Source organism: Mixophyes fleayi, chromosome 4 (assembly GCF_038048845.1).
Source record: "Mixophyes fleayi isolate aMixFle1 chromosome 4, aMixFle1.hap1, whole genome shotgun sequence".
NCBI classification, from domain to species: Eukaryota; Metazoa; Chordata; class Amphibia; order Anura; family Limnodynastidae; genus Mixophyes; species Mixophyes fleayi.
In genome coordinates, this window is record NC_134405.1 from 121763971 (window position 1) to 121785798 (window position 21828).

General features: G+C 42.4%; 1 protein-coding gene across 1 annotated transcript in view; it reads right to left on the reverse strand.

The window, feature by feature from the left end:
- Positions 1–239: 239 nt before the first annotated feature.
- Positions 240–21828, reverse strand: part of MTMR10 (myotubularin related protein 10) — a 63886-nt gene continuing 42297 nt past the window's right edge. The window contains exons 11-16 of the mRNA XM_075208117.1: positions 21191–21260; positions 11259–11329; positions 7519–7688; positions 6611–6781; positions 5566–5748; positions 240–2179 (exon numbers count right to left, since the gene is read on the reverse strand). Coding sequence (XP_075064218.1) covers positions 1577–2179; positions 5566–5748; positions 6611–6781; positions 7519–7688; positions 11259–11329; positions 21191–21260 — 1268 coding nt within the window. The 3' untranslated portion in view covers positions 240–1576. The remainder of the gene's footprint in view (positions 2180–5565; positions 5749–6610; positions 6782–7518; positions 7689–11258; positions 11330–21190; positions 21261–21828) is intronic.

The window sequence follows — 21828 nt, forward strand, 5'->3', positions numbered from 1 at the left end:
CGCCGCCGTGAGCTTGTCACGGCTGACAGCATGGTTTTTATGCAGCAGAGCCTGCAAAATATCACAACACCTGTCCCTGTATTTAGTTCACAACAACTGTTAAATGAACACTACATTGTCTAAGTGGAGACTAGATTTGAATCCTGTCTTTGTGACGCTGTGAGAGGGTGCAGTTCATTCGGGGAAACTGCAATTAACTGAAGACACCAAAGTAGTAACAATTTAAAAACAGTTGCCAATTTAGTCAATTAAAAGTCTTTAATAAAAACAATGATTTTCTACTGGCATTTTAAATAAGTAACATCCATAGTTAAGTAAGCAGTCAATGTAGAGAATAACAAAACTATAACTCAGGTTTACTACAATTGAAACTATATACACATCTTAATTTAAAGTTTTCAAAAAGGCACTTCTACAACTATGTCTGTATTTTAAGACCAACAACAGTGCACATAATGTTTAATTTAGTTCCCATGAATCAGATGCAAACTTTAATATCCCCAGAGAACTGTAGCCACAACTCTATGTAGGAGGAGACCAAGTCCTATGGAGAACGCAGCTCAAACTGCTTTGCTCCTTGTAATGAACAGATTCATAATCTTTTATTCCTAATAGATCATGTACATAAGCTTTCCCCAAAAACAAATATGTAACATGCTGCAGTTCTTCCAAGTAGAAAAACTTACAGCAATACATCAATAAGTCAGTGATTTGATCCCCAAGCTCCTAAACTAGCATTTTACATGGGCAATAAATAAAATCATAAAAACATAACTGTATAAATGACAATGCAGTCCAACATGACATTTCCAAGAGGACAATGGATTAAATTTGAAGAGAAATATAATAATTTCTAGGGAACTTTTATTAATTGTGTTCCCTCTTATGTATTTTTTGTTCAACAAATCAGAAACAAACATAAAATCTATTAATACAGAGAAGAACAAGCACAATGAAACCACCAGAGGTCATAAACGTAGCATAATGATATTCTGCAGTCTCAGGCACTTGGCTGTAGAAGACATCACAGTAAAGGGGAGTATAGTAGACAGCAATGTAACAAAGTCATTGTGTAACAGTTTTGCAATCTATGACTTCAGTGTTCCATTGAGAAACGTTCAGAATTGTGAGTTAGTTACTCATGCACAGCATCAGGAATGCTATGTGCAAAAGTCTAATTGTGTGTGTGTATATATATATATATACACATATATATATATATATATACATATATAGGTACAGCTGTATTATTGGGCATTTAAGTATTTTACTTTACATGGCATTACAGCCATCTCTATAGAAAATATATTATGCATCTTGGAAATACCAAAAGGAACAAAATAGGTTATGTAGGACTGCAACATTTGTAATTTGTGCAACTGCTTTTCCCATAAAAAATACTGTGCATAAATCTGAAATTTGTCCTTTTGTTTAGAATATGTGCAAAATCCCTGCCCCCCGAAACTCAATTATAAATAAAAGTCAGTGTATGGCTAAAGATAAAAATTGCAGCACTTGGTTCTATTAATTAAAATCATACCATTACCCAAGCAACCTACTACTAATTCAGCAATCCTCAGTCCTCATTGGCAAGCGTTTCTGTGGATAACCAAATTTTGGCACCATTTAAAAACTTGCTTAATGGTGTCCCCAGTATACTTCGGCGACACAAATTCCCAACAGGTGAGAAAGGGAAAGAGGAGGAAAGAAAGTCCAGACTTCCGTAGTTACTTTGTAAGTCATCCGCTCTAAAAAACATCCTACTTTGTTCACCATCAGGGGATGTGGCCTGCGACAATGGGTAACATCGATACTGGCGCAGACTTGTTTGCAACATTTCTATCTCGTCTGCCAACAGGGAAATTTTGTGGAAAGCAGTGATGAAACCGCCATGGTTAATTTGTAACTCAGGGATCCAGCGGAGGTAACAGAGCTTCCACAGTTTTATGTGTGGCCCATGCAGCCGCGGTAAGATCACCCCATGCAAGTCTGCTGGCTTAGAAAACCAGTCTCTGAGATATTGTTCTAGTCCATTGTTCTGGACGGCTGGAGCCTGGTGAACAAATTCAGGTTTTAGTTTCAGTATCAGGGAGTTCCTGCGTGGCATGAACTCTGGCTGGGAGACCATACCGTTCTTCAAAGAAGGTGGCATCCCACGCAACGTAGAGCTGTAGTTTTTCTGTGTAGAAGACAAAAGGAAAATAAAACACACTAAAAAGGTAACAGTACAATTAGATACAAATCCAGCAGATAAGTTATAAGTTCACTTTATCCCTAAAATAGATACTCATTGGAGAATTTTCCAACCAATCTGTTATCTACAACGATTGGACCTACGACTGAAGGTCCGATCGGTCGGGCGATTCATGCGCACACACTACACATGATTTACATTCAGATCTGTGCTCATCTGGTCCTATAGTCATTTAGAGAATGACAGCACAATAGTCATTCATTCCTGTCACATTGATTAACAACCTTGTTATAACTATCCACTTCATAACGAATTTCGGTAGCTTCTGTGACTCTGTTCGTTCTGATCTGTAGACCATTAGGAGGTTGCAAGGGGTGGTAAGGGTCTCCTTCTCTTTCCCATATTGACTCCTGCTCAGGTACTCTACCTAACTAATCTTGTCCTCTCTGATTCGAGGGTTCCATAACCACTCTTGAAACATATCTATTGCTGATAGAGAGGCCAGTGCCTGTCTCTCCCTTTCTACCAGATGCTCAGGTTTGTAGCAGAGTAGCTTACCTGCTGAACATCAGGCACAAGGGCGAGATCGGATATTGCTGAGGTTTATGAATTGAATAGTTACATATGTATGCATGGGAGCTCATTAGGACCATTTATTTAAACACTCTGTGGGCCATCTATAGGAGACATACTGAGGTGTGTAATATATCGATCTATATCTCTATTTATTTAAGAATTCCAGAAGTCTTCAGACAAATCATTTTCAAACGGTAAAGATCACAGATAAATGAAAATTATAATTTTTAACAAATTTTCTGGTAAAGTGCATCTCTGTAAAAGGCTCTTTTTCTCTTGAGACTCTTAAGAGTATAAATATATAAGTCTAGGTCATAGCACCTTCTAATTTCTAGAGATATAACATGCTAGATTAGTTGCTACCTGTACTTAAGCTTTCAAAAACATTGTCTGTGCCAAGGAGACCTTTAGAGAGAGATCATGGAAGACCTAAAGGAATTACATAGGCAGCACAAATTTAAACCCTAATAAAAGTTGTTTGTTTTTTTACATTTCCTGTGCGTCTCCTCAGTCTGCTTATTAATATAATTTTGGAGCATTAATATGCACGAGTGATTACATATGGCTGCAAATTATTCTAATTAAATTGTCTTCTGCTGGTCTTACATAGGGACATGTGGAGAGGCTAAATCCAATGCTGTAACCCAGCAGTACTGTTTAGTTTTCTCTGCGAAGTCCAGGCTTTGTCCTCTGCGGAGACCAGCATCCAAAGGAACCATTTACAGTCAGCACTGGGAGGAGTCAATTTTATTTAATTCATAGGATAAATAACTATGGTGCCTGTGTTCCCCAACATAATATGAAATAAATAGCATAAAATAGGTGTCCTTCCTGCGCTCCTATAAGATGGGGGAGAGGATAGGGAATGCAGCCCAATTCTCAAGGGAATACCCACCAAAATTCCCAAAATTATAGACAATTTAAAACAGAAATTGGAATTAGGCGCAACTGGGAGGGTAATGAAATGAACAGGTTTTCTGAATATCACAACATAAATGGATTATATGATGGCATGTAAAATAAGTAAATATAGATATAAAAATAAAAATATACAATATATAGTGTATAAAATATAAAAATATAAAAATATATATAGTAAATGCACTTCAATGTCCACAATATAAAGTGAATATGATCCCAATATACAGTCTGTTCAGGTCATCTGAATATAGTTCCAAATAGTCACTCAATAAACTCTCATCCGTTCCTCTCGAAGTCCGAGTGACGAAACGCGTAGGGTTCCAATGAGAGTTGAGATTGGTTACCGGGACAACAGAACCCGGAAGTAGCGACGGAGATACGATCGCGCTACAACGTGGCAGCAGGAGTCTAGTCGCGTCTAAAAGACACCTTTATGTGCATTGTCATTCTCACTAAATGTAAGTGCAATTTTAATGTTGTTTATTAAATACACTTTTTTGGAATACTACACCATTTGGGGACTTTTTTCTTCTTTTACCTTCCGTTTGATGGTTGGGACAAACTGAATTTGGAAGCATATATGGAGATATGACTGCGATGTAACGTGCTTCGCGTGTGAAAGATACCTTGATGGGATTTATTACCCTTACCAAATGTAAGTGTATTTGATTATTGTCCACACATATAAACTTTTATTGGAATACTACACCATAAGAGATTCCCCTTTTCTCCCTGTCTTCCGCATATTTATGAACTGTATGGTGGATCCGGAGAGGAACGGATGAGAGTTTATTGAGTGACTATTTGGAACTATATTCAGATGACCTGAACAGACTGTATATTGGGATCATATTCACTTTATATTGTGGACATTGAAGTGCATTTACTATATATATTTTTATATTTTTATATTTTATACACTATATATTGTATATTTTTATTTTTATATCTATATTTACTTATTTTACATGCCATCATATAATCCATTTATGTTGCGATATTCAGAAAACCTGTTCATTTCATTACCCTCCCAGTTGCGCCTAATTCCAATTTCTGTTTTAAATAATATGAAATAAGCCCGATTTTACAAAAAAAATTTAATATGAATGCTAATAAAAATAAAATAAACTGAACTTTGTACATCTAATGTCACAACCACCACTTTATATACTACACCATTTTAAAGAGCCACGTCTCATTATAGAAAGTGACATTTTGAGGAAGAGTCACTCACCACATTATTTGCTGTTCCTGTGTACAGTGGTCAAAGTGGAAATGTAAGAGAATGTAGTTTAATAGTTTTACAATGAAGGCAGTGGGAGAAGTAGCGGTATGGCATACCACCGTATGCCGCCCACTTCCACCACTGCTCTGATGGGAGAATAAAGCACTTTTGCAACAATGAGATTAAAAGCAATGCCTGCATCAGTTAATTTGACAACAAATTGATGCAAGCTTTTGAAGCAGACTAAGGTTTCTCCATCCGATTAAAAATAAAGCAAACCCAGAAAATAACACTTCTCATTACGCAAGTGATTTACCCATCAGCTAATTTAGGAAAAAGAAATGCTTCATTATTTGTACTGCCAGGCAATTGTACATGATATTTTGGTCACTGAATTATGACATTGTCACTATCATAGCTCTTACATCCTCAGATTATAAGGGGACTCTGTCATCTAGACAGTGAAGCTATTGGCCCATGTGTAGCCTTGTACTTTCATGGATTATTAACTGAATACCAAGAATTCACATTAAAAATGAATTCCTAAGTGATTACAGTATGTTTTCAACTTCTACAAAATGTCACACAGTTATTTCCATTTTATTTCCTAAGAAATGACAGGGAAGTATTCATTTTATATTTACTATACCTTTGTTCTCTTAAAGCATTTTGTAGTACCATTCTGAACACTGGGCACACACTTTCCAATATACAAGGGGTTACTGAATAGTGCACGGTCCTTATCTGAAAACTGCAGAGACCAGTTCCACACAGAGGGAAATTTCAGACCTTTTTCATCTCCCAGCTGAATGTTTTTGCCTATGGCAAACTCCTGGGGAAAAAAATAATAATCAGATATTTAAATACAAGAAAGCCTTCAGCAAATAATATAGTGTTATTTATTAAATAATTCCATCCCAAGCTGAATTTTCAGTTGTGTGTGAAATATCACAAGTAAAACCCAAGAGATAACCTAGCTATGGCATTTATGCGATCTAGTGGGCTTCCCAACGACTTGTGCCCACCCAGTGCCCCCCGCAGTTTGATATTTGTGACAACATGTTGCCTTTCTGTCGGGCTTGGCAGAAGTGAGGAGAGTCCCTCTACATCTGCTACAATCTCTATGCCTTTGCTGATCTGGTCATTTTTCAGACAGTGTGTTGTCAATGGTGAACATGCTGTTAGTGGGAGCGAGCGGATCTGTGCACACGACGTTGAGGAGCATAAATAAAATTTGTAGATGCGTTGTATATTTTTCATCTATGCTGTGTATAGGAAAAGAGAGCAAGATCTGGCAGTGCAAATACAGGAGAAATGTGCTGGAGCCACCTATCCATACACTGTCTGGTATACATTGTAAAGCAAAATAAAGTATAAATAGACCAGATATCTTAGCTATGCCTAACGAACCCAGAAATGTTCACTACTTCAATTGAAGCATTATAAATCATAATTCAGATACTTGTGTTTCTAAGCATCTCATTGAGGGAGAATTTTATTGGAATAGACTAGGTTACAGATGCTGTTCCAGTGGACTCTTTCCTAGCACACAGAAAATCTGATCTATAATATGCAGCCTGCTTCCTCTCGCTCATGTAGTGATTTTGTAGACATCACGATATTCAATAGAGAGTTTAAAGAAATTGTGTTAAAACGATTTCCATGTTAGCATGGAGCATTCCAGATGTACTTACGGTACTCTGCTGAACACGCTGGTGGGGAGAGTTGAACAGAAATGTTCCAAACAGCGAGATGCAGGTGCTGTCGTGTAACACAGTTAAGTAGGTCTCTGTGAACTGGAAAGCTGCTGGGTATTGCTCGAGCAGCTGCCAAACACAGTCCAGGAATAGTACAAACAGGGGACACTTGGGAAGAAAAACAGATGTTTGAGAATACAGCAAACTGATCTGCTTTTTGTCCAACAATGCATTCAACTGTTCCTGTGCTAGTTTTGTAGACTTTAAACACCATGTTTTTCCCTAGAAATTACAAACAGAAGTAGTTTGATGTATACATAACATCTGAGTGGCGACAACTGCCTTGAACCAAACATTCCTAACCAATCAGGAACTTTGCCAAGGACATTGCGTAAAGATACAAGTCACTCACACCAGCGACTGCTTTACATGTGCTGATTTTATGGCTTCATTGCCATAGACCACGGGTTGCCAAAAAGTAGAATAAAAAAAATATACATTTTAAGTGTAATACAAAAATAAATAAATACATAAGTACTAAACAAGTTGCAAAGTGCAACTGAATGTACCAGTCTCATATATAAATACCTGCATTTATTTGAATTGTTTTATATTAATTATGGCAGATGCCTAGATGATGAAGAGGAGCCTTGAAATAAAGGACATTGTAACGGATTGGCATAGACATTAAGGCTCACCTAAGCATGCATAAGTCAACATTAAATAATTCAGAAGTGCACAGAGTTTAAAGTAGATCTACCAAACAACTTGAAATGTGATGTCCTGCACAGCTTTCACCTCATTCCTCATTATCATTGTGTAGTGACAGCATATACTGGACAGCACCAGTCTAGGTAGAGGAGGACGTGGCACATTGGTAGTGATGAAGCACTCTTGTACTGTACCTCCTTATCAGATTTCCTCAAGTGGTTGCACCTATCAAGAAACGGATATCCAGCCATGACCCACTCCTTCTGTATTAGGCTCTGAAATCCCACAATAGTCCGGAAATAAGGGTCCAACATCAGCTGAATAAGAGAAGCCAGGAGGCAGCTGAGGTCCCGGCCTTCCTCTTCTATAAGCAGAAACAGAATCTTACATATCAGTTTACCCCAGAACGTTGTAAAATACACTTTACCCTGCTTTGTCTGTGTTATTTCATTTGTCTGTGTTTGGCAATTTAAAAACAAAAAACTACATTCGGTTATTGCCCTATATGAAGTATTGAATACTTTCTAGACAAAGAAAAACACAAACGCATTAAGCTAGATAATGACATTTAAGGAGTATGGTTTCTATAGGTCATACTTTATCCCAGGTTTTACATGTGGAAATTAACTCAGCACTATTATATTGCCAGCAGTAGGACTTCTGATGTACCTTCATTACAGAACATGAATGGAAATGATTGAGAGTATAAACTGCTTTTTTTGTACTGAGCAAACTGCATTGCACAATAGTGGAGTCCTGAGTGATTAGCAAGTTAGTACTGTGGGATGGGGCAAGGGGACAGCAAAATATAAAACTCTCATGAGAGAGAGGACATTTATAGCAGCTGAGAAAATGCATGATAGAGTCTTATAACCTGCAGATGTGACTGTAGTCAGAGACTACACACCCTCGGCATTAACTGTGTTGGGGGCCTTATATAATAAGCATGCAAAATAGAAACCACATATATACGGGCACAAATAAGACAATCGTTCCAACACGGATCATGTCCAGGTACTGTACAGTCAGACGCATTCATTTAGTGATGGGAGAGAACAGACATGACTGGAGACAGAATTCCATTTCAGCTCCCTTCCAGACGTAACAGCTGGACAAACCCCTCAGATCAGTTGACTTGGCACAAAGAGTGGAATGAGTCACAAAGACTGTTAGAGGGAAATGCTAGAGGGAAATCCCTCCGTATGCAGCAAAGATCTACATTCCTTTCATAACAATATCTGGGTCCATATGCTAATGCTGTGTCAGTCTGACAAACATCTTTGTACAGATTAAAAGGATTCATTCTATCATCTGCATATTTGAAATCGATCATGAAAAATTAACAGACAAACCCAATTTGTACCATCTTCTGATTTAGATAAAATAGACAGACATACAATCAAACTCTAAAGTTCACAATAGTAATAACTTTAATAAAGTCACTTTTTTATGAAGAGAACTTCAAACAGTTGATATTGTAAAGACCACAACAGACAACTTGAAAAGTCAAGTCACAATATGATCTCAAATGTGGGCATAGTTAACCTAACTTCAGATTTAATTCAGTATTTGTTAATATAAAGTATACAAGCGTAAGGAATGTTCACATTAACTACTGATGACAAATGTACAGTGCACAATACATAACACATTGTGAGTTAAATTTCACAATTCAACTTGTTGAATATCAGATGTGTTTCATATAGAAAGTGACACAATTTTCCTGCTTTGGTTTGACAGGTGCCTCACATCACCAGTCTGCTGTTGGAGGACCTTGGTCCTTCCGCTATGTAACTCTCCGTTTGTGGCATCCTGTTTATATCTATTCCCACATGCAGCCCTTTCTTCATTAACAAACAATGTGTGGGAGACAATGACCTGTAGACATCAATCAGCAGACTCCACTCCTGGAACACTAGGTGCTGCTGGAAACATTCTGAGGATCTGATTGGAAACAGGTTGTTCAGAAATGAAGGCAGCCAAGACTAGATGGAGATGAAAATTTAATACAATGAAAAAGTTCTTTGACCCTAATCCAGGTGAACCTGGCAAGTCGATGTTGGACCTTCAAAATTAGTTTGCTGGCTTACAGGAGGACCAAACCAACAATACTTAGTGCTTAGAGGTCTATATGACTGCAGCGCGGTGCAGCAACTGCATAGGTGGCAGCAAGTGTGTCACTTTCACTGTAAGCAGGCAGTAGCCCCTGTGCTGATATTTGGATCTGTGTATTGTTGGAGTCACTTACACAGCAAAAACTGCAGAGAACTGGCCCTATATTGCACTGCAAACCATATATTGCACAGGGACCATTCACTTGCCTGTCAGATGCTGAACGGAAACCCCATAACTGCCAGCCACCTGTTGCACAGACACACACTCCCCGGTAACTAATCCTCTTTGAGAGCAACATGGACGTGCCTGGACATTCTAATGTTAAGTAGACATCCAGGACCGAACAAGCGCTCGCAGGTCCTGAATGACACTGGAACCAATGTGAATTGTGGAAGTGTTTGTCTCATACAGGCCTACGAGTGCTTGGTCTTGCTGAGGGTGGCTTGTGGCTCTAACAGCGGAGCTTGTGGAAAATGTTTCCTTCATGTCCGCTGTCAGCAAACAGTGTGAAGATCCTTTGGATTACAGGAGGAGTTGATGGATTCGGTTTGGTGTTGGAAAAGGAATCGGCTTTGAAATATGACTGGGTTCTTCCAGAGCACTAAACTAAAACTTGGATTCAGTACATCCCTAATTATTATTGGTATCAGATATGCCTCACTTTGTATTCCATGGCACCAGCTGTGGCTCATTTTCTACAGTTTGCAGCAATACACAAACAAACCTGGCAGCTAATGTACTGTATATTAGCCTATACTTTGCATCCTCTAATTTTTGTTGTGCCTGTTTTTATGTGCTGTACATGATATCAGCTTTTGTAATAGACTAGTCACGGCATACTCAACACATGGGAATCTGTATGTTATGCACTATATGGACAAAGGTATTCGGATGCTTGACCATTACACCAACAGGGTCTGTAAAGACATTGTCAGTCAGGTAACGTTCTCCTGGCATCCGCCAAACCCAGACTCGCCCATCTGACTGCCAAATAGAGAATCACGATTAGTCACTCCACAGAACACGTTTCCACTGCTCCACAGTCCAGTGTCAGTGTGCTTCCGTTAATGCCAGTGAAAGTTCGTAAATCTTCAGCTATGGAATCAGCAGACTTTTACGCACCATGAGCCTTAGTCGTCGTTGACCCCTCTCTGTGTTTTTACGTGGTCTTCCGCTTCATGGCTGAGTTGCTGTTGTTGCTAAACGTTTCCACTTTCTAAGAACATCACTTAGTTGACCGTGGAATATCCAGCAGGGATGAAATTTCACAAACCATCTTATTGCAACGTTGCATCCTATCACAGTACCACACTTGAAGTCACTGAGCTCTTCACAATGATCCATCTTGTATCACAAATGTTTGCAAATGGAGACTGCATAGCTAGGTGCTTGATTTTATACACCTCTGGCAACGGGTCTGATTGAAACACCTCAATTCCATAATTAACAGTTGTGGCCAAATACCTTTGAGCATATAGTGTATAGGGTAGGGGGAGGGGGGATATGGTCAGCTGGGCAGTTTTTCTCCTCACTGGTGACACCGACTAGTAGATGATCTGATAGCTTGACCACTACTGAGGGGAAAGGTAGCCCTTACATAGATCTAAGTTCTAGTCAGATACACAAAAAGAAAAATATCTATCTAATAATCTATATTAAATAATTCAATTGTGTGATTTTCAGTCTATTTTTTATACTTAACCATTGTCTGGATAATTCTAAAAGGCAGGGAGCGTGGTTCCCCTCCTAAGAAATGTATTATAAATGTCAAATAATAAAAACAGGACATCGTACAGAAAAATAAGATAATACAAGTCACCTTGTAGGATGACTGAGAGATGCCTGGAATCAATGATGTACACCAGTTCAGCTGCTTGCTTTAGAAATACTCTGCAGAGGGAAAGCACAGAGTGAGAATAAGATATACTTTTAAGGTAAAGCCTAATTTTTATGTCAACTGAACAGGATTAGATTGCAAACTTTTGAAGCGCATTACATTAATATAATGCAAAAATGTGACTATAGTGTCTACATTATCTGAGCAGTTCGTTATAAACTTTGATTCATCGAGGGAATGACCATTTAGCTGAAATGGAGGTAAACACTTTCTACAGTTGTATGTCTGATGAATGGCTCCCAAACTGCTTACAGATTCATCTGGAAATATCTGTTCAAATAGTGACAAATTCTCCCCCTAGACACTAGTTTTCTGTCATTACACTCGACCTACAGGCAGGTATAAAATACTCTATAAAAAGTTGCTAAGACTGCTCCCATTGCCTACACGCAGCAGAGGAAACCATTCTGTGGGCTGCACCAAGACTCATGAGAACACAGCCTGGCTATCTGAAAACAACCATTTCAGTAGGTGGCAGCGACATCACGATGCAGTCTGTGCCACAGTGGGGTCGCCAGTTTCCAGTGAAACAATGAGCTCCATTCGCATGAATAATGGACCAGTCCACAAAATGGCCACAATCAGTGTGCAGATGATGGTGTATACATTATTATCTATCTTTCGAAATAATTTGAAGTTTAAAATAACAGAGAATATAAAAATTTGAACAATAAATGCTATTCGTCCAATTCTTATTATTAATTGTCAATTTGTAAAGAGATGGGTTTTCAAAGAGCAGCTAAAGATTTGAAGGCTGTGGGAAAGTCTGATTGAGCATGGTAGGGGATTCCATAACTGGGGAGCAGCATGGGAGAAGTCTTGTAGGCAGGAGTGAGAGGTGGTTACCAGAGATGAGACCAGGTGCAGGTCAGAAGTAGATCTAAGAGGGCGGGAGGATGAGTACTTTTATTATGAGATTTGAGATGTATGCTGGGGTAGTATTTTTTGAGGGCTTTGTAGGCAAGGGTGAGTAATTTAAATTTGATTCTGGGAGGACACAGGGAGACAGTGTAGAGATTTGCAAAATGGTGCAGCAGATGTGGAGAGGTGAGAGGAAGTCTTGCAGCAGCATTTAGGATGGATTGAAGTAGGGATATATGGGTGCCAGGAATGCCAGACGACTGTTGAAACCTCCTGCTAAGAGGAGAGAATGGTTAAGAATTTTGGTAGCATGTCGAGTAAGAAAAGGGCGTATTCTGGCAATGTTTTTAAGGGGGAGTCAAAAGGACTGGGAGAGAGTCTGGATGTGAGGAATAAAGCAGAGTGCGGAGTCAAGTGTGACACCAAGGCAGCGGGCTTGGGAGACTGAGGAAGTTGTGGTGATATTGACAGTGAGGCAGATTTGAGGGCAGGTGGTGACTGGCAGGAGGGAAGATAATAAGCTCTGTTTTGGACATGTTGAGCTTTAGATAGCGTTTAGACATCCATGTGGATATAGCAGAAAAACAGTTGGTTACTTGAGATAGTACAGAAGGAGAGAGATCAGGGGAAGAGATAAAGATTTGGGTGTTATCAGCATAGAGGTGGTAATTGGAGGCCAAATAAGCGAGTTAGTGCCCAAAGAGAACAGATGTACAATGAAAAAATTAAAAGGGCCAAGAACAGAGCCTTGTGGGACTCCAACAGATAGTGGGAGTGGAGGGGAGGATGTGCCAGAGATAGAAACACTAAAGAAGCAGTTCGATAGGTAGGAAGTGAACCAGGAAAGAACTGTGTATTGAAGGCCAATTTAGTGAAGGGTGTGTAGGAAAAGAGGGTGATCAACAGTATCAAAAAGCAGCAGAGAGGTCTGGGAGAACGAGTATGGAGAAATTACCCTTCGATTTCGCAGTAAATAGATCATTGGTCACTTTTGTGAGCAGTTTCAGTGGAATGTTGGGGGCGGAAGACTGACTGCAGAGAGTTGAGAATGGAAAGAGGAGAGAAAGTGAGACAGGTGTTTGCCTCCAAACTACTTGAGCCATTAGTGTACAAAGGAGGAGGAGAGAAATAGGGCGGTAGTTGGAGAGAGGCGCTGAATTGTAAGATGGTTCCTTTAGAATAGGTGGGATGAGTGCATGTTTAAAGGAGGATGGAAATGTGCCTTTGGAGAGAGAGGTGTTGAAAAGGCGAATTAGAGGTGGGCATGCAGTGGAGGAGAGGGAGTGGAGTAGTTGGGAGGGAATAGGGTCAAGTGGACAGGTTGTAGGGTGAGATAAGATGAGTGCAGAGACTGTCTTCAGTTACAGGAGAAAATGAAATAAGGGTAGATTGGAGAGTGTAGGGAAAGGTGGGTAGAGAGTTGAGTGAGTGGAATTTGGCATCAGGAAATATCTTGTCGAGTAGTGTCAATTTTGTCTTTGAAATAGGTGGCAAAATCATGGGCAGTGAAGGAGAAAATAGGAGGTGGTGCAGGTGGGCAGAGAAGCGCGTTAAAGGTGGCAAAGAGGCGAAGTGGGTTAGAAGACTGGGTGGATATTAGAGATTTGAAGAATGTTTGTTTAGCAATTGAAAGGGCAGTGCTGTAAGATGACAGGATGAGTTTATAGTGGAGGAAATCTTGATAGGAACGAGATTTCCTCCAGTGGCGCTCTGCAGTGCGGGAGCGGGTCTATTTGTTGTGCCACGGCTGGGGTTTGGATTGTCGGAGACTATATGTAGTAGCTGGAGCTGCATTGTCTAAGGCTGAAGTGAGTGTTTTGCTATAGAAAGAGGCAGCCTGATTAGGACAGGACAATACAGTCATTGGAGAAAATAGTTGTTTTAGTGAAAATGAGAAGTGGATTGGGTTGAGTACGGATGTATTTGGGTGCAGGGGGAAGGACATGAGGTAAGGTGAGGCTGAAGGAAAGGAGGTTGTGGTCAGAATGGCTAAATTGGAGAAACTAGAGATGGAGCAGTAGCGAGAGAAGCCAAGGTGAAGGGAGTGCTCATCACAGTGGTTGGGAGATGAGGTCCATTGGGAGAGACCAAAGGAGGAAGTGAAAGAAGTTTAGTGGCAGAATAGACAATGGGAGTATCAATGGGAATGTTGAAGTTGCCTAGTATGAGTGTAGGCAGATCAAAGGATAGGAAATAAGTGAGCCAGGCTGCAAAGTTGTCAAGGAATTGGGAAACTGGACCCTGGTGGGAGATAAATGACAGCAATACGAAGGTGGAGAGGATAAAATAGACGGATAGTGTGGATTTCAAAGGAAGAGACTGAGAGGACGGGTTCAGAGGGTATGACTTGGAAGATGCAGCTTGGAGAGTAGAATGCCTACTCCACCACCTTGTCTGTTTCAGAGTCTGGGAGTGTGGCTGAGGGAGAGTCCCCAATATGAGAAAGCTGCAGGGGATGTAGTGTCAGAGGAGGTAAGCCAAGTTTCTGTAATGGCCAGGAAGTTGAGGGATTTAGAAATGAATAGATCATGGATGAATGTAAGTTTGTTACAAACAGATCTGGCGTTCCATAGTGCACAGGAGAAGGGAAGAGAGAGTAGAGGAGATAAGAGGATTTATGTACTTACTTTAAATCCGTTTCTCTGATTCTGTCTGGGGGACACTGCTTACCATGGGTTGTGGAGGGGAGCTTGGGAGTTGGCACCTAACTAGTTAATTTAGTACTGCTGGCAAACCCCTCCCCTCTACAAACCCCCTGCCTCTTCCTGTCCAGTTAGTTTTAACAAGCCCAAGATCAAAAAAGGGCAGTCACACAAGAACACACAGAAGAAAACAGAAGGGAGGGATCGCAGTGTCCCCCAGACGGAATCAGAGAAACGGATTTAACGTAAGTACATAAATCCTCTTTTCTCCTTCATCCGGTCTGGGGGACACTGTTTACCATGGGGACGTTCTAAAGCAGCCCCCTAAGGGTGGGACTACTCTGAAAGCCCTGCTCGTAAAGCACTACGAGCAAAATTTGCATCCGCAGAGGCAAATATATTAAACTGGTAAAATTTGGTAAAGGTGTGGACAGAGGACCAGGTGGCTGCCCTGCAAAGCTGGTCCGCAGAAGCTCCATTCCTTGCTGCCCACGAGGCCCCCACCGATCTGGTGGAATGGGCCGCAAGTCTCTCCGGCACAGCACGGTTAGCATTAATATAAGCTTGCCTGATGGTAGACGTAATCCATCTGGCGATGGATTGTTTTGAGGCTGGCCAGCCTCTCTTATTAGCGTCATAAAGAACAAACAGTGAGTCAGTTTGTCTAATCTGGGAAGTTCTTTTAACATAAATGCGGAGAGCTCTAACCACATTCAACTTTTTCATTGATTGCTGATCCGTATGAGAAGTGGATGAGAAAACCGGAACAATTATTTCCTGGTTTAGATGAAAAGCCGAAACTACCTTTGGCACAAAGGAAGGAAGGGTTCTTAACACCGCTCTGTCCTCGTGGAACACCAAATAAGGTTCCCGACAGGACAGGGCTCCTAATTCAGAAACTCTGCGAGCAGAGGCAATAGCCAGAAGAAAAAGGACCTTCCAGGTCAAACACTTCAAATCCGCTTTGTTCAAAGGCTCGAAGGGGAACTCCTTGGAAAAAAGTCCACCATGTCTGGTAAGTCAGCCAACTTCGTATGGAAAAATATCGAAAGGGCTGAAACCTGAACCTTTAAGGAGCCTAATCTAAGGCCTGCTTCTAAGCCATGCTGAAGGAAAGCTAACAAGCAAGGGAGGCGAAAGGAGGACGAGTGGTATGTCCTACTTTCACACCATCTAATATATGCCTTCCAAATCCGGTGATAGATGCGAGATGACACTGGTTTCCTAGCTCGCATCAACGTTTGAATTACACTGGAAGAAAACCCTCTAGCCCTCCAAAGGCTGGCTTCAACAGCCATGCCGTTAAATTGAGCTGATGTAAATTCTGGTGATGGAATGGACCTTGAAGAAGAAGGTCGTGACGATACGGAAGGTGGAATCCCGGACCTTCCGCCATAGATATTATTTCTGCGAACCACACACGCCGTGGCCAGAAGGGGGCTACCAGAATTACTGGTAGGGAACCCTGTCGAACTCGTCTGAGGACGCGAGGAAGCATGGGGATCGGAGGAAACAGATATCCCATCCTGAATTCCCATGACATCGTCAGGACGTCCACTGCCGCCGCTAGGGGATCTCTTACCCTTGCGCAGAACCTGTGGACCTTTTTGTTGTGTCTGGAAGCCATGAGGTCTATGTCTGGAAGACCCCACCTGTGAACCAGAGATTGGAAGACTTCCGGGTGAAGTGACCACTCCCCCGGCATCATCTGGTTTCGACTTAGATAGTCCGCCTCCCAGTTTTCTATTCCTGGAATGAAAACTGCTGATATTGCCGGAACATATAGCTCTGCCCAAACCAATATTTGGGCTGCGATATCCATCGCCGCTGCGCTCCGGGTTCCTCCTTGTCTGTTGACATATGCCACGGCCGTGGCATTGTCGGACTGGATACGGACTGGGTGGCCCTGAAGAAGGGATTGTGCTCTCTGAAGGGCTAGAAGAATGGCCTTCAATTCCAATACATTTATTGGGAGAGCCGACTCCTGAACCGACCAACATCCCTGGAGCTGGAGGTGCAGGACCACCGCTCCCCAACCTTTGAGGCTGGCGTCCGTCGTGGCTATGATCCACGACCAAGGTGCGAAGGATCTGCCCACATTCAAGTGATCCTGGCACATCCACCACTGAAGAGATGTTCTCGCCCTCTTGGATAGAGAAATCTTTTGAAGATCTAGGCGTAGGTGTGAACCTGACCACTTCGACAATAGGTCCCACTGGAAACATCGAGAATGAGCTCGACCGAAGGGAATGGTCTCGAAGGAGGCCACCATCTTTCCCAGTAGCCTCATGCACAAGAGCATTGAGGGTCTGGGAGAAGACAGAACCTGGGAGGTTACCTTCTGAATAGAGGTGATCTTCTCTACTGGGAGAAATATCCTTTGTTTGCTGGTGTCCATGATGAGTCCCAGGAACACCATGCGCTGACACGGAACCAACTGGGATTTCCTTAAATTTATCAGCCATCCATGTCCCTCGAGAACCGCTTGGGTGAGGGATAGGTGATAGCTTAGGCAACTCTCTGAGGAAGCCTTGATTAGCAGGTCGTCCAAATAAGGAACGACCTGAACACCCTGCAGGTGAAGACATGCTGCCATCACTGACATAATCTATGTGAAGACCCTTGGCGCTGTTGATAGGCCAAAGGGGAGGGCCCGAAACTGATAGTGAACTGATCCCACCGAAAATCTGAGAAGGGACTGATGGTGGATCCAAATGTGGATATGGAGATACGGGTCCTTTATATCTATGGACGCTATGAACTGATCTTTCTCTAGGCCGTTTATCACTGACCTTAGAGATTCCATCCGAAACTTGTCCACCCTTAAGTGAACATTGACGCCCTTTAGATTTAAAATAGGGCGAAAGGAGCCGTCCGGCTTCGGGACTAGGAATAGGTTGGAATAAAACCCTGTTCCTATCTGGCAATCTGGAACCTTGGCGATGACCCTCTGAGCTAGAAGAGAAGCTACATAATCCTGTATAGCCTGTCTTTTTACTGGATTTCGGGAAAGAAGGGCCTGGAAGTAACGGCGTGGAGCCGGGCCTAAAAGGTATATTTTGTACCCCTCTGAAATAATTCCCCGAATCCAAGGATCTTGGGAAGAAGCTGCCCACTGTTCGTAAAACAGAGACAGACGTCCCCCCACAGGCACCCCCTGCAATACAGGGTGGTCGTCAGGACGCAGGCTTCTCCTGAGATTTAGGGGCCTGGCGTTTGGATGCAGACGAGGACCTCCCTCTGGTAGAGGAGCCTCTGGAATTGGAATGCCTGCCTCTAAAGGGCTGTCCCCTATGGGGAGAGGCCCCACGAAAGGGCTGACGAAAGGAGCTACCCCTCGGGGCGCGGCTCCTGCTAGCATAGACTGGCAAGGACGTGCTCTTGCCCCCCGTGGCCTGGGAAATAAGGGTATCTAATTCCGGGCCGAACAAACCTGCAGCCGAGAAGGGGATAATTTCAACGGACCTTTTCGATTCCGCATCACCTTCCCAGGATTTCAACCAAAGCGTCCTTCTGGCTGAAATGGAGGCCGCCTGAATGGAAGAGGAGACTGCCGCTGAGTTCTGGGCTGCTTCATAAATATATACCCCGAAGCCTCCTTTAGGTGTAAGGCTAGGGGAAGAAATTCGGAGTCCTGTAAGGCCTCAGCTAGCTGGTCTGCCCATGCCTCCTTGGCTCTAGCCACCCAGGCCGAGGCAAATGTAGGTCTAAAGGCAGAACCCGCAGCCGCAAATATGGATTTGAGCTGTGATTCAACCTTGCGGTCATTGGCGTCCGGCAGGGACGCTGAACCCGGGGCTGGGAGTAAAGTATGTTTTGGTAAGCGAGCAATGGGAATGTCCACCTTGGGAATACTTTCCCAGCGAGCCACTTCTTCCTGTAAGGGATACAGGGAAGAGAACCTCTTGGGGATAGAAAATCTTTTATCGGGATGTTTCCATGCCCCTTCAGCGATATCTCTAAGTTCCGCGGAGGGAGGAAAACGGCTGGCCTTTTTAAAGAGACTTCTGTCTCTGGGGGTTACATCTTCCGGTTCCGGGAGATCCAACGCCTGTCTTACCGCTAAAACCAAATCGTTTACAAATTGGCCCTTAGACACTTCTCCCTGCTCAGAGGAATGACCTTGGTCAGTGTCCGAATAAATTTCCCCTTCTTCTTCAGACTCCTCCTCAGAATCTGAGAGGGTCAATAGGGGATTAACATATCTAGGCCTCTTTCTTTTAGCAGGCGGGGTACTAGAGGGGTCAAGTAGCTTGTTAAGCTTATTCAGCCCTCTGATAAAAGCTGTGGACCATGCCGGTTCTGTAGCAACCAGGGCTGGGTCAGTCTGTAATGAGGATGGTCCCGGCAAACTCAAAGCACTAGAACCTGAGGAAGCCGGGGGGTCCGACTGTAAACTTGCATTACTAGCCACAGAAGTTGCCACAGTAGTCAGCAACTGGTTAGACTGAAGGACCATTTGAGCTAAAGAGCCAACCGACTGCGTTAGGGAGGTAACCCAGGCCGGTTCCACCGACGGTGGGACTGAAACCTGCGGTATCTGTGCAGTGGAAGCCTCTGCTTCGCATGTCGTGCAGAGCGCCAACGGGTCCCTCTGAGCACTAGGTAATTTAACATTACATTTTGAACATGTGATATATTTTGGCATAGGGCCCTTTCCCTTATCTGCCATATTTATAAAGGAAGGCACACCAAGCAATAAAAAATCTAGCTGAATATACAGATAGATAGTTAATATAGAGAGAGTAAAATAAGCAATGAAAAACAGAGCAATACCAAGTAAACAACTGATATATTCTAAAAGTTGTACATGAAATAGTAAACACCATAAATATCAAAGGCTAGTAGGAGGCTATAATAGTAAACCTGCTAGCCCAGTATAACCACATCAGATATGTGTGTAAATAAAGGTGATACTTAGCCAAAGGCCACCCTGGGGAGCAGATCTGACAGCAGTCTGTGCTTTCTCCTCAGCTCTGTTCCTTTTCCCGGGCTTGTGCTGGCGCCAAAAGACCTGGGAAGGACCATCTCTCTCTCTGAAGGAAGGGGGGAACTCTATGTATTAGCTCCCCCTTCCTGTAGTTCTTTTTCTCATGTCTTCTTTCTTCTAAAAGAACTATCATAATAGTGGCAGAGTGGTGGAGACCTCTAGGACAGAGGTCTCCGCAGCGGAAGGTATCCGACGCCCCCCTCCTATGACTGAGGGGGGAATCTTGGTTTAGCCCCTTCTCCTCGGCGCTTCTGCCGAAATCCAAGATGGCCGCCGCCATCTTCATTACCCGATAACCAGCGCTCTATGCCTGTAATGGCAGCGCCGGTTATCGGGGAGGCTATGGGAGTGCAGCGGTCCATGAGACCGCTTGTCTCTCCCTTCAATCAGGCACCTTGTCTTCAGCCCCTGTCAGTGAGAACCGCTGGCTCTCAGCTGACAGGGGAATGCCTGCGCTGCCAAGCTGTGAGTGTGTTCTCTATATTAGAACACACTCCAGCGCTGCCACCTAAAAAAGTAAAAAGTAAAGGAAAAAATAAATAAATTAAACATTAAACGAAGCAGTAAAAAATAAGGCTGCCCAACTCCAGGGCACCTAAAAAAAAACTGGACAGGAAGAGGCAGGGGGTTTGTAGAGGGGAGGGGTTTGCCAGCAGTACTAAATTAACTAGTTAGGTGCCAACTCCCAAGCTCCCCTCCACAACCCATGGTAAGCAGTGTCCCCCAGACCGGATGAAGGAGAAATGTGTATAAGGTTGGCGGGATTGGAAGTACGGGATGAATGGAAAGGTTTGAGGTTGAACGAGGAGCAGGAGAATATATTGCGAATTGTACGGGGCCCAGGGTTAGGTGAGATATCACCAGCAGCCATGAGAAGGAGCAGGGTGAGAAAGGACATGCAAGGAGGATTTGTGGGTGTAAGATTTATTTCTGTTTATGTAGGCTGGTGTGTGTGGTGGGTGCAGGAGACAAAACAGTTCATGTGTACAGACTAGCAAGGAGGGAAGTAATGAAGGGGAAATAATAAAATCGGGAGTGAGGAATAGGATGATGGTAAAAGGAGGAGGAGTTTGGAGAGAAGTATGGTGACAGTTAATAGGAGAGACTGTAAATTGAGTAGGTGCATGATGAAGAGATGTGAATGAATGTGTATTAGCTCGGGTAGGTAATGAGAAAGTAGAAACAATTGATCCAAATTATTCCAATAACCCACACATTGCCACCACAATGATGATTTTGGGCAAAAAAATATGAAGAGATTTTCCAAATATAAAGAATCCCTTTTCCTTTAAACTGAAATGGCTCCACAAAATATCTCTGCAAGCAGCGGACAAGCAACAAGAAAATTAAGCCTTGTATACCTGACATACTCCAGCCACCGTGTGCTCTCCAGGGATGAAAACCATCGCTCCTCTGTTTCATCAAATGGCTCTAAAGAGAGAATATAAAGAGAAAAAGTAAGATAAGCAGAGAGAAATATTCACCACTATAGGAAAAAACAACCACAGTCTGTACTGCAAAGAGACAAATGACTAGTATAATGCTCAACAACATGCAAAGTAACTGGATAAAATCTGCAGGACCACGTGCTTCCATTAGCAACCAATGAAGCATAAAAGGAACAGACGCAAAATATGTAAGGGTCAATTTCCTCTTCTCATTTGCATGTCAAACCATTTATTTACAAAAGGGACTTTCTAAAAATCACAGAGGCCAATTCACAATGAAATAAACCACTAACATACATTAATGCGTCTTATTCACTTCATCTGCATGTCTTCGCACAGTGTTATCTTGACTATTTCCAATTAACCCATTTGTTTCTTTTATGGCAGAAATATCATTACACTGTTCTTGAAATGTACATCATCGTAGACCTGACCGTGCTGTATGCTTATCTAGAACAGTATAACTTTTAAATAACAATTAAAGACCCAGCTGTCTTCTATACAGTATCACTACCACAGCAGTCCTCTAGGAGGTGCCATAATTTTCTATG